Source organism: Hyaena hyaena, unplaced genomic scaffold (assembly GCF_003009895.1).
Source record: "Hyaena hyaena isolate Hyena2069 unplaced genomic scaffold, ASM300989v1 scaffold_12, whole genome shotgun sequence".
Lineage (NCBI taxonomy): Eukaryota > Metazoa > Chordata > Mammalia > Carnivora > Hyaenidae > Hyaena > Hyaena hyaena.
The window spans coordinates 6,478,595-6,493,840 of record NW_024080644.1 but is presented as its reverse complement, the minus strand read 5'-3'; the positions used below and the strand labels follow the sequence as shown (position 1 = coordinate 6,493,840).

The window sequence follows — 15,246 nt, the reverse complement described above, 5'->3', positions numbered from 1 at the left end:
GCAAGAAATTTTGTTAGGGTGAGAAACATTTATGGTATGTTTGAGCAATGTTTATTATGTTCTTCCATTTAAACAGTATGATCAAGGGAAAGGTAAGCTTCTAAAAATTAAATTTTATCTGACTTTTGCAAATTCCTAGGTAAATTAATTGTGCCTTTTTAGGATACATTTTTCATTAAGCTTCACTGGAATAATTTATACAGAGTTTAGAACATTGTGTGAAATTGTAACAGACTACTAAAATTAAATTTCACCTCATGTCATAATCTACATGATGTTCAATTTTTTGATGGGGATATACATCATATTTTTTCATTGCTATTCCATTTATTCATTATGAGACCATTACTTTTAAAAAAGGTGTCTATTTATTTTGTTCATTTATTTTGAGGCGAACAGTGAGTGGGAAAGGGGCAGAGAAAGAGGGAGAGTGAGAATCCAGAACAGGCTCTGTGCTGTCAGTACAGAGCACAGCATGGGGCTCGATCCCGTAAGCCATGAGATCATGACCTGAGCTGAAACCAGGGATCAGTCACATAACCAACTGAGCCACTCAGGTGCCCGTAATCATTACTTTTAAATATTATTGTCTTTAAACATGGTCGAAAAATATAAGAGCATTTCCTGGTAGAATAACAGCTTGAATTTTAGGTCACACAGAAACACTGACAAATGCAGGTGTGATATAACCTTGTTCATGGACACTTAGGAAAAGGAGTTAACTTTGGTAACATTTTTTTAAGTTTATTTATTTATATTGAGAGAGAGAAAGAATGCTCAAGCAGGGGAGAGGCACAGAGAGAGAAAGAGAGAGAATCCCAAGCAGGCTCCATGCTGTTAGCGCAGAGCCTGATGTGGGGCTCGAACTTACAAACCATGAGATCATGAACTGAGCTAAAATCTAGAGTGGGACACCTAACTGACTGAGCCACCCAGATGCCTCATGTTATATGTTTTAAATTGTTTTTCTACCTTTTACACTTTACCTTCTTAAGTATTTTGAAATTCAGTCATTTTGGATTAAATCTTTCTTTTTTTTAAAATTTTTAAAAAAGTTTTTTATTTATTTCTAGGAGAGTGAGAGAGACAGCATGAGCAGGGGAGGGTCAGAGAGAGAGGGAGTCACAGACTCAGAAACAGGCTCCAGGCTCCGAGCTGGCAGTCAGCACAGAGCCGGATGCGTGGCTCGAACCCATGAACCTTGAGATCATGACCTAAGCGAAAGTCGGACGCTTAACCGACTAAGCCACCCAGGCGCCCCTGGATTAAATCTTTCTAAATACACTTTAACGAGGGATTGCATTGTTTCATTGTCACGTCCCTATTTCCAAGCACAGTAACCGGCTTGGTATCGTGCACTGAGTACATAATAATTCTTACCTCTAAACTAGAAAGCAGTTTGTGTTAGAAACATTTGTATCACCTCGGTATTTACTACAGAGGTTACCCCAGGACTATATACTGGCCTGTTTCTCCTCTGCGTGGTGCTCAGACACTTAGACTGTATTTTAGCTTTTAATAGTTTGTGTCTTTAATCTCTTGTCATCTGACTGTTCTGTCTTGCTTTTCATCACTGTTCAATGCACCTGCTTATAGTAGTTCCTTTCCTATTACTTATTATTTGTTGTGGCCTGGGAAACTAGATATCTCACTTACAGCATTTTTCTATAAATAATAGGCATGGACGTAAAATGCACAAACAGGCTTTTATGTAAATAAAGGGTGAGAAAGTTACCTTACAGACTTTGAGATGTCACAGATTGTAGCTCAGAATATTTACATATGCATTGTATTTGCTGGCCTGCCTCCATGAGGATTTCAAACACAGCTGAGATTGGGACAGGCGAGTTGTTATCACATTGCTCTGACTTGCATCTTTATTGTAGAGCTTTGCTGATGTCCTCTCTTACTCTTGAATAGATGTAATCAACCAGAAAATACTGATGCCTTCCTTTACTCTTCAAATGTTGATTTCTCATTTTGCCATTCGGGTCTAGTAAAAGTTCTTTTGCTCAATTTCAGGTTCTGGTACTATCCCGGGTTGTCCCACATTGCAGCAATAATCTGCCCCCCATTCATGTGCAGAATTCTCCAAAGGTCAATCCTTGTTTTATATCCAGCAACATATATTCGAATTCTGAAAGGATTCTGCTTAGTTGGATGAACACGAATTATGAGAATGCCCGACATATCATATGGAAGAACTGTCACAAAGGTGAGAAATTTTTTCTTTAAATAAATGATTACTAATTGTAGTATGACAGTGTAGAACTGGACTCAGAATCCGTGGATTCGAGATCTGACTCTTTTCTCCAAAATGGATCTCTTCACACCTTCAAGGTCAGTTTCCTTACATGTGACATAGAAATAATAAAAGATGCTTTTTAAGTTCATTTTGAAGAATAAATGATAAAAATGACTTAGAGATGTTCTACAACGGAAAGATAGCCTTAATATCATTGCTGGCATTTTCAGCTCCATAAATTTAGGTGACACTGCTTAAATCTTTTATGTACTTAGTTGATATCAAATGGAATTTGATTAGAAAACATCTTCCATGTCACCATGATAGTCATGTTGGAAATCACTAAGTGCAATAATGCTTCATGAATTTGGGGGGAGGTTGGTCATATTAGGTCCAAGTACTAAGGCTAATTAGTGGGTGTTCACAGAGAGACCTGCTCCACTGGTCACGTGGCCACACACTTGTTCTGTCCTTGTGGAATGAGACTCTGTAAACTTCCACCCTAAGAGACTCCAATTTTTTTTTAAAAAGTTCCAATTTGCTAGCATAGTGTATATTTTTTCCTTCACCATAAGCATCGACTGTAGTGAGATGGAAGACCCAGTGCATGTTGGTTGTTTCTATGGCTAAAATCCAGCTCCTCTCTTCCAAGTACATACAAACCTACTATGTTCAGGATGGGTTGTGTTTTAATCATTAAGTTTATTTTTTACACTGCACTCTCAGAGTTTAAGCTTTAGAAGCAAGAAGATTTAAGACTGTGATTTAAAACGAGGCTTTGCATTACAGTTGCTCTTAACTTGAAGGCATTACCTTAGCAAATGTAGCAAGCTCAAGATTAAAATAGATATGTTTATACACTGGTGTTAGGCAACAGTAAACATAGAATATTTTAGTACCTTCTAATTGACATGCTGATAATAAAACACTTTGACTTGAATCCGCAGTTGAATAAGATTCATATCTTATAAAACTGTATCTGGCCCTTTCAAAAATATAACAATAAAAAGTACTAGTAATTGGTTAGGCTACTGAGGAGTAACAGTTTAACCAGAGTAGTATAAAATATGTACATATATTAGAAATTCATATATTCATTTTTTGTAAAATTATTATGATTCTGTTTTTACCAACAAAATTGTCTATGCAAGTTATATATATAATAGAGAGTCTGTTTCATCTAGTAGAATGGAAGCTTTTTAACAGGAACAGTTTTCTCTGTTTTGTTGTCCTCTGGTGTCTCAGAGCTTAGAACAGTGCCTGGAAGATAACAGATACCAAACACTGTTTGAGGAAGTAAATGAATGCCTAAATGAGTGAATAAAGAGACACATTCAGGTTTCATACATTTTTCTACCCTACTCCAGATAATTGAATATATATTAGCTTGCCAGTTTGTACCTTCTGGTACAAATTGCGGGAGTCACGTTGAATGGTTGAGGTAGAAGGGGACACTTTCCATGTTAATATGTACCCGAGTACAGGTCTGTGCGCTTCTAACTGTGGAAGTGCGTTGAGGAGAAGCTCTGTTAAAGATAGCACTTTGGTTAACTTGGACTGAGAAAAAGTCATACTCTGTTGCCCGGAATTATACCTGTTGACATTGATACTTATTCTACTGATATTCACTCTGCTGGTAAAATCCGACCATGCTCACAAGTTGGTGCAGTGGTGTTGTGGAAGGTAAAAGGATAGGGCTGCACCCCAAACCTTTTGATTGAGAAACTCTTGAGGGTGAGGCCCCACAATCTTTGTTTTACTAAGCTCTCCATGTGAGTCTTCTTCTTTTAATGTTTATTTCTTTTTGAGAAGGAGTGGGAGCAAGCAGGGTAGGGTCATAGAGAGAAGGGGTGCAGAGCATCCAAAGTGGACTCTGTGCTGACAGCAGAGAGCTGGATACGGGGCTCCAACTTACAAACTGTGAGATCCTGACCTGAGCTGAAATCAATAGTTGGATGTCTAATTGGCTGAGCCTCCCAGGTGCCCCACCTCCATGTGATTCTGATGCATATTAACATATGAAGCAATTAGGCTATAGTGTCACAAAAAGTGGTTTCATTAGTGCCTTCAAATTGTTCAGAATGGTATTTTTTAACCAGTTATATTTCTGAAGTACCCCTCCTTTGAAGAAGTAATGGCTGAAAAGTTCCCCCAAATTAATGGCAGGCCTCAAATCACAGATCCAGGAAGTTCATGGAATACCAAGCAAAAAGAATGTCAAAAAACAAAAAGAGACAAACAAACAAACAAACAAAAACTTTATAACTAGGAATACTATATTGAAATTGCAGAAAATAAAATATAAAGAATCTTGAAGGAATCCAGAGAAAAGAAAAGAAAACGCCTTATCTGTAGAGAAGCTAACATAAGAATTACATCCAACTTCTCGGAAATCATGCAGCCAGGAAGAGAGCAGAATATTTAAAGTATTGAAAGGGAATACAATATACTGAGAATTCTGTGCCCTGTGAAATTAGCTTTCAATAGTGAAGCAGAACACATTGCAGAGAATAGACAGTGGACATTGCTTATAAATTTTTTGGGTAAACTGATCAGTTGGCAGCCTGCAGAGTCATCCTTATGGACATTTTGCCCTTGATCAGCCCGATGGGGGAACAAATAAAGGATTTTCTAGTTGTGTATGGCTTTCCCAGAAACTCTTGAGAGTTTAGCAGTGGTGTCATCATGACAGGTGGCTTCCATTTTACATATCTGCCGAGGTCTTTATCAGTACCTCTACCTCAGTCAGGTCAGGTCTGACCTATATTTCTCATTAGAATTTCTTTGTAATGATGGAGGAACTAGGAAGGACGCTAGAAGGGAGAGAGCCTTCCTCTGTCAAGTAAGATATGGAGTGGTCAGGTTGCAATCAGTTTGTTCAAAGGCCCAGTCATCCAGGGCTTTGAGTATCAGAGAATTGCTTTAGAACTTCATTCTTTTGGCCTTGGAGAATCATGGGAGATGGCCACGGTGGGGACTGCTATAATAAAATGGGTATTTGATCTGGTGGCCGCAGCAAGTCCATGGACTGAAGTGCACTGAGGTCACATAGTTTTGATCAGCACACCCACATTTAGCACTGAGGGGAGACAGATTTCGTAACCCTGTACTTTCTCTGAATTTACTCAGGAGTATGTGATGCCAGGCAGCCAAAGCTGGGGAGTCTCCTTTCCTAACAACGTATAGTTGCTGGGAGACATTGTTAAAAAGCAAACAAACAAAAATAAATATAAGAATAAAAAAAGTTACCCATCTTATGTTTGAAAATTTTTAATATGTGTGATTTGTTCCGAGAGTTGTGAAAGTCGAAAAGCATTTTCCATGTAATAAGTGAACACCCGTCTCATGTAAATAGGGGACCTTTTTAGGTCTTGCCAGATGGTACATTTGCCCTTAAACACTTATTCTCTTGTTTGTACTACCTGTTTGTATTATATGTGTGTAAGCTCTGTATCATTAACACAATAGTTAATGTGTTTCACTGATGAACCCTTTTTTCACACCTTAGTGACAGCATCTTCTTCAGTAGATGATGCCTGAGATAAAGTATTCCCTTTGTTACTCTTTTGGACCCTTTTCTCAATTGCTACATTTGATTGCTAATGGAAATGTTATCATCCTGTAATCACCTGGTGATTTTGAGATCGGCACCAGACCAGTTTTGTAACCTAAAGTTTAATATCTGAGAAAGTACTTTCATTTGATTGTACTTTTAACCAAATCCTGAGACTGGAACATTGTGAACTGTCTGATCAAAGGAGCTTTGTTCTACAAAATTAATATCTATTATTTAACTGATGTTTATCTCAACATTTTTTTCATGAAGTAAGAATTGTTCTTATAAATGGAAAATACTGTTCTATTATTTTTAGTAGAACAGAGTTATAATTATGCTTGGCACCATTTATCTTTTATTTTATGTGCTGTCAAAAGGTGCCCCTGATTTCATTTATCATGGAATAGTTTGTTAAAGTAAACAGTATTCAGTATACATCTGGCAAATTATGCTGGCCTTTTAATGCTATCTATTCTTAAACCTTATGTAGTGTTGAAGTCTTAAACCTTTATGCATTGGTTGTTTCAGATGTGTCTAATTTTCAACTTCATTAAACCAGAAAATAGTCCTTATTTACAAAGAACTTTATATTTTTTCAGAAGTTCCAAATTAGCCCTTTAATGTTTAGCAATAAATATTTATCATCAATGTTGCAAGATTGAAATGCACATAGATAATAGAAATGGTATATTCTGATATTTTAATGTTACATCTAGAATGTTTTATTTGGGAATGTGAGAAATTCAAACAAAGGTGACAAAAAGTTAAACCATTTCTAATGGATTAGCAGTGTGGTTCAATAAATCAGGGCAAACCAAGGCAATAGCCATGTGTCCTGGAAAATGGAGGATGTAAAAATTCACCAACAGCCAAACCACATTCTGTCTCTTTCATTTTCATACCTACTCAATGTCAATGCCTTCTAGCCAGACACCACTAGGGACTCATCGGTAACTGAACAAATTCCTTTCAATGCTCATTACAGTGAGGGAGACCACACTTTATGGAAAATCACGGGGTATCTCATAATAAAGGATACTGTGGAAGACATTATGGGATTTGTGCATTGGCTAGGTAAACTGGGGACAGGTTCAAGGCAACAGGGATTCACCTTGACTATATGCTGTCAGGGACCATGGTAGTTGTATGAGTAACTTAATAAATCTTATCTAGAGGGAAGAAGACTATAGTGATACTAATTCTCATAATTGGTAGAGAAGTATGATCATTCATATTAGCCAGGAGATGGGGATGTTTGGTATTGTCAACCTTAAAAATAAAATACCCAGTTATGTTATGAGTCAAATGAGTTTATCCAGGAATAGGAGAGGAATGGCAATTCTGGACAAGGCAGCTATGGAAAACTGTAGGCAACTATGAAGAGACACAGGGAAGGTCAACTTTTATTAGGTTGAGGAAGAAACTGGCGAGGGTTTTTTGGAACAGAAGTTCATCAGAAAATAACAAGTGTTTGAGGTTGTGGTTGTTTCTCATTGGTTAGAGGTGAAAGTGTGTTATTGCTGTGGCGGAGAGGGATCTTCCTTCTTTTTCCTAAAAACAAGAGACAAAATGCTTCCTTTTTTCTGCTGGTTATGTAGGCTGCAACAAGTGTTGTGGTACATATATTGATTCCCTCTTCAGGGCTTCCCCAAATTATTTATTTATTTATTTAAAGATTTTTAAAATGTTTTTATTTCTGAGAGAGAGCGAGGCAGCATGAGCAGGGGAGGGTCAGAGCGAGAGGGAGACACAGAATCTGAAGCAGGCTCCAGGCTCTGAGCTAGCTGTCAGCACAGAGCCCAACACGGGGCTCGAACCCATGAACCATGAGATCATGACCTGAGTTGAAGTCGGACACTTACCCGACTGAGCCACTCAGGCACCCCTCCCCACCTCAGTTTTAAATGAGGTTCCCTTTCCTGGTTTTCCCAGTATTTTGTAGTACGACAATTAAAGGACTAAAGATTTTACATATAACAATTTATTCAATCCTCAAAACAAGCCACATGATCAGATAGCTGTTATTACTATTAACAGGAAAACTAAAGCAGAGGTTATTTTATTTTCCAAGGAAATGTGTGGCTGGGATTTGAATCCAAGCAGTTTGACCTACAGGACTCATGTTAAGCACCATTGTGTGATACTGCTCCTTCATAGTGTTAATTCTTCTTTAGCTTAGATCTGTGCAGTGCTTCCAGATTTTTTCTGATGTCCAGAGAGACGTCTCATTTCCTTTTTTTTCCACAACAGTGGTTTTTCAAATCTGGATGCCGTTTTGTAATCACCTGGGCAATTAAAAAAATAAATAAATGAAAAAGGACACCCCACTCCTGGCCAACTGAAATGGAATCTTTGCCGTGTTGTCTGTACATGTGCAGCTTTTAAAAATTATTTAGGGGTACTGATGCACAGTGAAGGTTAAAAACTCTAATGTGTGCAGATCTAGAAATAGAGAATAAGATGAAATAGTGTAGAGGTACCCTGTATCATAAATACTTATTTACCATGAGAAATACTATTTCCTAAAATATGTCTCAAATTTAGAAGATGAAACTTATGAATAACATTTTGAATCCCGAGGTTTTTTTGGTTTTGTTTTGTTGCTACACATTGTGATTTTACATAGCATCGATAATCATTGCTATGACAGGTAAGATCATTCTTACTTTCATTTCCTCTCACCTTTCTGCCTGAGTGTCATTTTGTTATGTTCATTATGCCTATATTGTCACTATTTATAACACTTATATTCTCTTCTGTCAGTGTTCCATTCTGTTATATGTCGTTTTACCTGAATTCTCCATTTTTATTTATTTTTCAGTTGAACTATTGGATGGCTGGATTTTGTAATTATTTTTTTTCTAACAAAACCCTTTTCAAGGATCTCTAGACTATGAGTTCTGTTTGTAAATATCTTCTTTTCCTTCTTCTTTTTTTAAATAGGTGAATGACTTCTTGACTGGGAATAAAATTTGGGTGTCACCCTTTATTCTTCTCTGAACTCTAGGGACAGTATTCCATTATTTTATGTGTATAAAATAGCTTGGAAAATTGGAGATCAGACAGATAATCCTCCCCTAAAAGTGCCTTGCTTTGTTTGGCTCTAAACTTTTATATATTCACAAAGTGGGTGGTACGTAGAAGAAAATGAAACCTGTTCAAAAATATTTCTTTTGTAAATTTGGCACGTGAGGTATTTCTTGTATTCTTTTTCAAGTCAAAGTTGTTGGTTGAAAACTGAGTCTCAGAGGCTTTTTCCTTTTGTTTTCTTTAAAGAAAATGGTTGAAATTAATTTATTTACAAGATACTGCAAGATATGAATTGTTTTGTTTTTAAAGAAAAGTGTGGAATGAAGAGACTTTCTCTAACCTTTTATTAACATGGATGATCTTGTATTATACCTGATCTTTTTCATACTTAGGCAGAATACAGTCAAGATTTCATCATTAGTTATGGTATTCACTCTACAATTACTTGGTAGATTATGTTCTGGAGTTTATATCCTTTCAGTTTTCTAGGAATTTTTATTTTTATTTTATTTATTTGTTTGTTCATTTTTATGTTTATTTTTGAGAGAGACAGAGCATGAGCAGGGGAGGGGCAGAGAGAGAAAGAGACACAGAATCCGAAGCAGGCTCCAGGCTCAGAGCTGTCTGCACAGAGCCTGATGTGGGGGTCAAACCCATAAACCATGAGATCATGACCTGAGCCAAGGTCAGCGCTTAACTGAACGAGCCACCCAGGCTTTCTAGGAAATTTTATGATTACTATTTAATTGTATAATATTATATACAGTTGACCCTTGAACAAATGGTTTTGAACTGTGTGGGTCCACTTACATGTGGATTTTTTTATTGATAAATACTGTACTATAAGTGTATGTTCTCTACCTTATGATTTTCTTAATAACATTTTCTTTTTACTAGCTTACTTTATTGTAAGAATACAGTATATAATACATATACAAAATATGCATTAATCAACTAGTTATTTTTTCATTAAAGCTTCCAGTTAACACTAGGCTATTAGTAGTTACGTTTTGAAGAAATCAAAAGTTATACACAGATTTTTCAATGCACAGGATTTGGTGCCCCAAACCATATATTGTTCAATGGTGCACTGTATATCTATCTATCTATGTGTCTTACAGCAGTATGTTAAACTGATTTTAAATGCAAATTAACCTTGGATTCCTGGCATAAATTCAGTTTTGCTCCAGTATCTAATCTGTTTTTAATACTTTGCTAGATTAGTTTACTAATACAGTAAAACCTTGTATTGTGAATAGCTTGTTCTGCGAGTGCTTTTCAAGTTGAGCAAACATTTCTCATAAATTTTAACTTGATGAAAGAGCAATGTCTTGCCATACAAGTAGTACGTGACACCGGACGCCACACAATAACAACTGAGCCAATGGTTATTGAAATTCACATTGATCTACAAGTGCTGTGGATTACAAGCCTGTTTCTGGAATGAAGTATGCTCATAAACCAAGGTTTTACTATATTTAAAGTTTTTGCTTTAGTTTACATGAGTGAAGATTTGTAATTATTTTCTAGTACTTTTAGTTTGTTGTTGTAATTTTATGCACATATCAACAATTACTTGTAACATATTCCCTCTCTGTAGGCTTGAAAAGTGTTTCTAGAAAATCAAAATTACTTGTTTCTTAAATTGTATAGAATTTACTGGTAAAACTCTCTGGACCTGTTATTTCTTTTGTGGGATGATTTTAAATGATTAAATCAATTAGTGCAAGACTCCTTAATTGTTACAGGACTATTCTTATTTTCTGCTTTCCATTGTGTAAGATTTATGTAACACATGAAATTAATGAATTTCATCTAAATTGTGAGAATATTAGCATAATATTATTCATTAGCTTATTGTATCTGGTGTCTCATATGAAACTGCTGGGATTTCTCTTTTATTTTCAACATTTGATTTCTTATACTTCTATTTTTTTTAAGTTTATTTTTGAGAGAGAAAGAGATTACAGAAGAGGGTCAGAGAGAGACAGAGACGGAGTATCTGAAGAGGGTTAGGTGCTGACAGCAGAGAGCCTGGTGAGAGACTAGAACTCACTAACCATGAGATCATGACCCGAGCGGAAGTCAGAAGTTTAACTGACTGAGCCACTCAGGTGCCCCAGTATACCTTTTGTTTTTTTAAATCAACCTTTGTCTATTGTAATTATCAGCTTATTACACAAGATTATTTTCTTTCTAGTTTAATGATGCACTTAATATGGAAGTTCCACCAAATACTATATACATTACCTTAATCTCATGTGGTTGATCTTAGAATTATTTAGAGTTCACATATCTTCATAATTCAGACGCAAAATGATTTTTGCTTTAAAGTACATATTACATTGTATTTCTAAAGTGTTTTAAAGTAATTAAAAATGTACTATTATCTATTTTGAATGTAGGCACAAAAATTCTCAAAAATACTAGTATATAGAATCTAGCAACATTTTAAAAAGATTAAACAAAATTACTAGGGGAGATTCATCCAGGAGTACAAGATTGGTTTAACATATACATTCTAATCCATGTGATACTCCACATTAATAAAATATAAAAGAGAAATAAAAGAGACCGTTTCAAAGGATACAGCAACAACAGAATCATAGATCTAACAGGAGACTTATACCAAGAATATATAAAAATACAACTCAACAACAGAACAATTACCCAATTAAAAAGGAAAAAAAGGAAATAAGTAAATGGCCAATGAACACACGAAAAGATACCCAGTATCATTAGTCATTAGGGAGATATAAAACAAAACCACAACGAAATAACACTTGACACCAACTTAGAAGACTAATTTTTTCTTTAAAGGAAAGAAACGCTATAACAAGTATTGTGAAAGATTTATAGAAATTGAAACCTTATATACACTGCTACAAAGATTGTCAATGCTACAACTGCTTTGGAAAACAGTTTAATGGTAAACAGTTTAACATTTCTCAAAGTGTTCAAACACAGATTGATTCTGCATTTCCACTCATTGGTTTATACTCAGAATAATTGAAAATATATATATTCACACAAAAATTCCTATATAAATGTTAATAACAATGTCATTATAAACTGATGAATAGATAAACAAAATGTGGTGTATATATATAATGGAATGTTATTCATCTATAAGAAGAAATAAAACAAGGGTACTTGGGTGGTTCAGTCGGTTAAGTGTCTGACTTTGGCTCAGGTCATGATCTCATGGTTCATGGGTTTGAGCTCCGCGTCAGGCTCTGTGCTGACAGCTTGGAGCCTGGAGCCTGCTTCAAATTCTGTGTCTCCCTCGCTTGCTCTCTGTCTCTCATGTTTCAACAATAAATAAACGTTAAAATTTTTTTTTAAAAAAGAAATGAAACATTGATACATGCTGTAGCATGGATGAACCTCGAAAACATTATCGTAAGTAAAAGAAGCCATAACACAAAAGAGAACGTATGTTGATTCCATGTCTATGATATGTTTAGAACAGACAAATCCATCGTGGCTGAAAATAGGTTAGGGTTTTTTTCCAGTGGATAAGAGAAGAGGGAAAGGGGGAATGACAGCTAATAGGTATGGGATTTCCTTATGTGTTGATAAAAGTGTTCTGAAATTAAATAGTGGTGGTGATCATGCAGCTCTGTAAATATATTAAACAATAATGAATAGGACAATTGAATTGGGTGAAATTTATGTTATATGAAATATATATCAATAAAGCTGTTATAAAAGTACTATTTTAATCACCGAAAACATAATGTAAATAATTATATTTATAAAAATATGTGCATTTATACCTTTAATGCATGAAATGATTCAGTTTTATGTTTAACAGTCATATCTCTAATTCATAACACTATTTAGGACTGTTTTAGTATTTCTGAATATTTTAAGTAATATAATATAAAAACAGGTAAAAATATAACTTCCAAATTAAAATAAAAAAAAAAAACTTTCTGGTGGTGCCTGGGTGGCCCAGTTGGTTTTATGTCTGACTTTGGCTCAAGTCATGATCTCATGCTTTGTGAGTTTGAGTCCTGCTTTGGGTTCACTGTTGTTAGAGTGGAGCCCGCTTTAGATCCTCTGTCTCCTTCTCTCTCTGCCCCTCTCCTGCTTGTGTTCTCTCAAAAAAAAAAATAAAAATAAAAAAAATATCTCCAGTCTTTTATGGAGTTGAATCTTTCTCCCCGTTTACTGTAATCTTAAATAACATCTTTGCCTGTTAAAAAAGAAAATTTCTGAATTTTCTGTTTCCTCACAAAGGAGGACTAGATGAGTTTGCTTCTTCTCTCTCCAAAAAACAACCCTAGACCAATACTTCTCCGATGGTAATATGAATATAAATCACTTGGAGTTTTTGCTAAACTTTTTATGCTTAAGAATTTTTGAGTGGGGCCTGAAATTCTACATTTGTGACAAGCTTCCATTTCATGAGGTTGCTGCTGATTCACATAGCACACGTTGGGTAGCAAAATCTTGTTGTATAGAAGAGAGAGTAGCCTAGATCAAAGGAATTAACAAAAAAGCAGAGAATCTTTGATCTACCTCAGGCTGTGGTAAGCTGTGGTGAGGGTTTGGCAGCAGGCTTGTGTTTGGATGACAGGCTATAGGCGTGGGATCAGAGTAAGGAAGTGTGGCTCTTACTTCTTTTCATCACTATTCTGGAGGAGTATTGCCATCCTGTTCACACAGACGGCCATGTTTGAATAGCAAAAAGGGATGCCAACTCCTGCTTAAGAAGTACTAACAAAGCAGTTCAAAAGTTGTAATGGGTTGAACAAAAATAGGTGCCAATGTTTTTCCACTCAGGGAGGTAGAAGACTGGAAAGGTCTTCCGTTCCATAGTTAAAATAACAGCAAAGACATATACATAACATCAGCAAAAACCATACAAATAGCAAGTCCCCAAATGTTTTAAGCTCCCCTAGGAAGCTAAGGCTGTAGGGCAACAAAGTAGCCTAAAGTCCAAGGAAGAGGTGCTTACAGGAATAAATGGCATGATAGTAATTGTCTACTTTTGGTAGAGACAGCTAGACGCTCGTAAGAGTTCAGTTAGGATGGTTGGTGAATTGGTAGAGACCGAGTGTGCCGAGAGAGCAGAAGTCCCTAGGGGGAGTCTGCCTCCTCTTGCAGGTTTTTACTCCACAAACCTCACTGTTTGCTCAGGGAATTGACTGTGGAGTGAGTCTAGAGAATGTATCCCTCTTGGTGCAGACCTGGTGGATGGGCAGGGAATTTACCCGTTGCCTCTGTTTCCTATAGAACAAAAACATTAATCTCTGGGCAGAAGGACCACACATGCAGTCATCTTTAGGGCCCTGATGAAATCTCACTGGAGCTGAAAAAAGAAACAGAAAAGTAATAATGGCAACACCACCACCAACGAACCACCTCTACCCCTGGGAAAGGGGCTGGAGTTCAATATGATAGTCAAGTAGAAAATCCCAAAGAATCTACAAGAAATCTAGAATCAGTACAGTTTGTCATGGTTGTACGATGGATACGGAATCAGTATATAAAAATTAAATGTTTCTATATAGTGGCAGTCAACAATTGGAATTTGTTTACTGTTTACTAAATTCAACTCCTGAAATCAGTCTTACATTATATGTTAACTCACTAGAATTTAAATAAAAACTATATTATATATTAATATATATTAATATTAATTAAATAAAACTGTATATATAATAAAATGGTTAAATATGAATCCAACAAAATATGTGCAGAATATATGTACGGAAGATTTAAAAACAGTGAGGAAAGAAAAAGGACTAATAAATAAATAGAGAAATCTACCATGTACATAGGTTGGGAGAAAAAAATATTAAGATATTTTATTGTCGGCATTGTCAAATTGATCTATAGGTTCAAAGTAACCCTGGTGAAAATCCTACCTTACTTTTTTTCATGGATATCAATAAGTTGACCTTAAAATGTACTTGGGAATTTTGGGGGTGCTGAAACTTTTCTGTGTGGAAATGTGGTAGTAAATATATGACAACTTATCTCTCAAACTCTTAGAAGTGTACACCACTAAGAATGAATGCTAGTGCATGTAGTTTTTTTTTTAATCAGCCAAGACGTGGAAGTAATTCAGGATGGAATGCAGAATGTGTCAAATGAATCTAACTGCATTAGAAATGTTTGACAACTTTATTGAATATAATGGAGAAGAAAGGTGCTGACTATATTATCTTTTGAAAACAGTATCACCGGGGCGCCTGGGTGGCTTAGTCGGTTAAGCGTCTGACTTTCGCTTGGGTCATGATCTCACGGTTCGTGGGTTCGAGCCCCGCGTCGGGCTCTGTGCTGACTGCTGGCTCAGAGCCTGGGGCCTGTTTCAATCTGTGACTCCCTCTCTCTCTGACCCTCCCCTGCTCACGCTGTCTCTGTCTCTCTCTCCTAGAAATAAATAAAACATTAAAAAAAA

The 15,246-nt window shown here is 36.0% G+C and overlaps 1 protein-coding gene across 1 annotated transcript in view; it reads left to right on the top strand.

Moving 5' to 3' along the window:
* Positions 1 to 15,246, top strand: part of CFAP47 (cilia and flagella associated protein 47) — a 500,885-nt gene that overhangs the window by 191,180 nt on the left and 294,459 nt on the right. Inside the window, exon 33 of the mRNA XM_039256279.1 lies at positions 2,023 to 2,215. Within this exon, the coding sequence (XP_039112210.1) occupies positions 2,023 to 2,215 (193 nt within the window). The remainder of the gene's footprint in view (positions 1 to 2,022; positions 2,216 to 15,246) is intronic.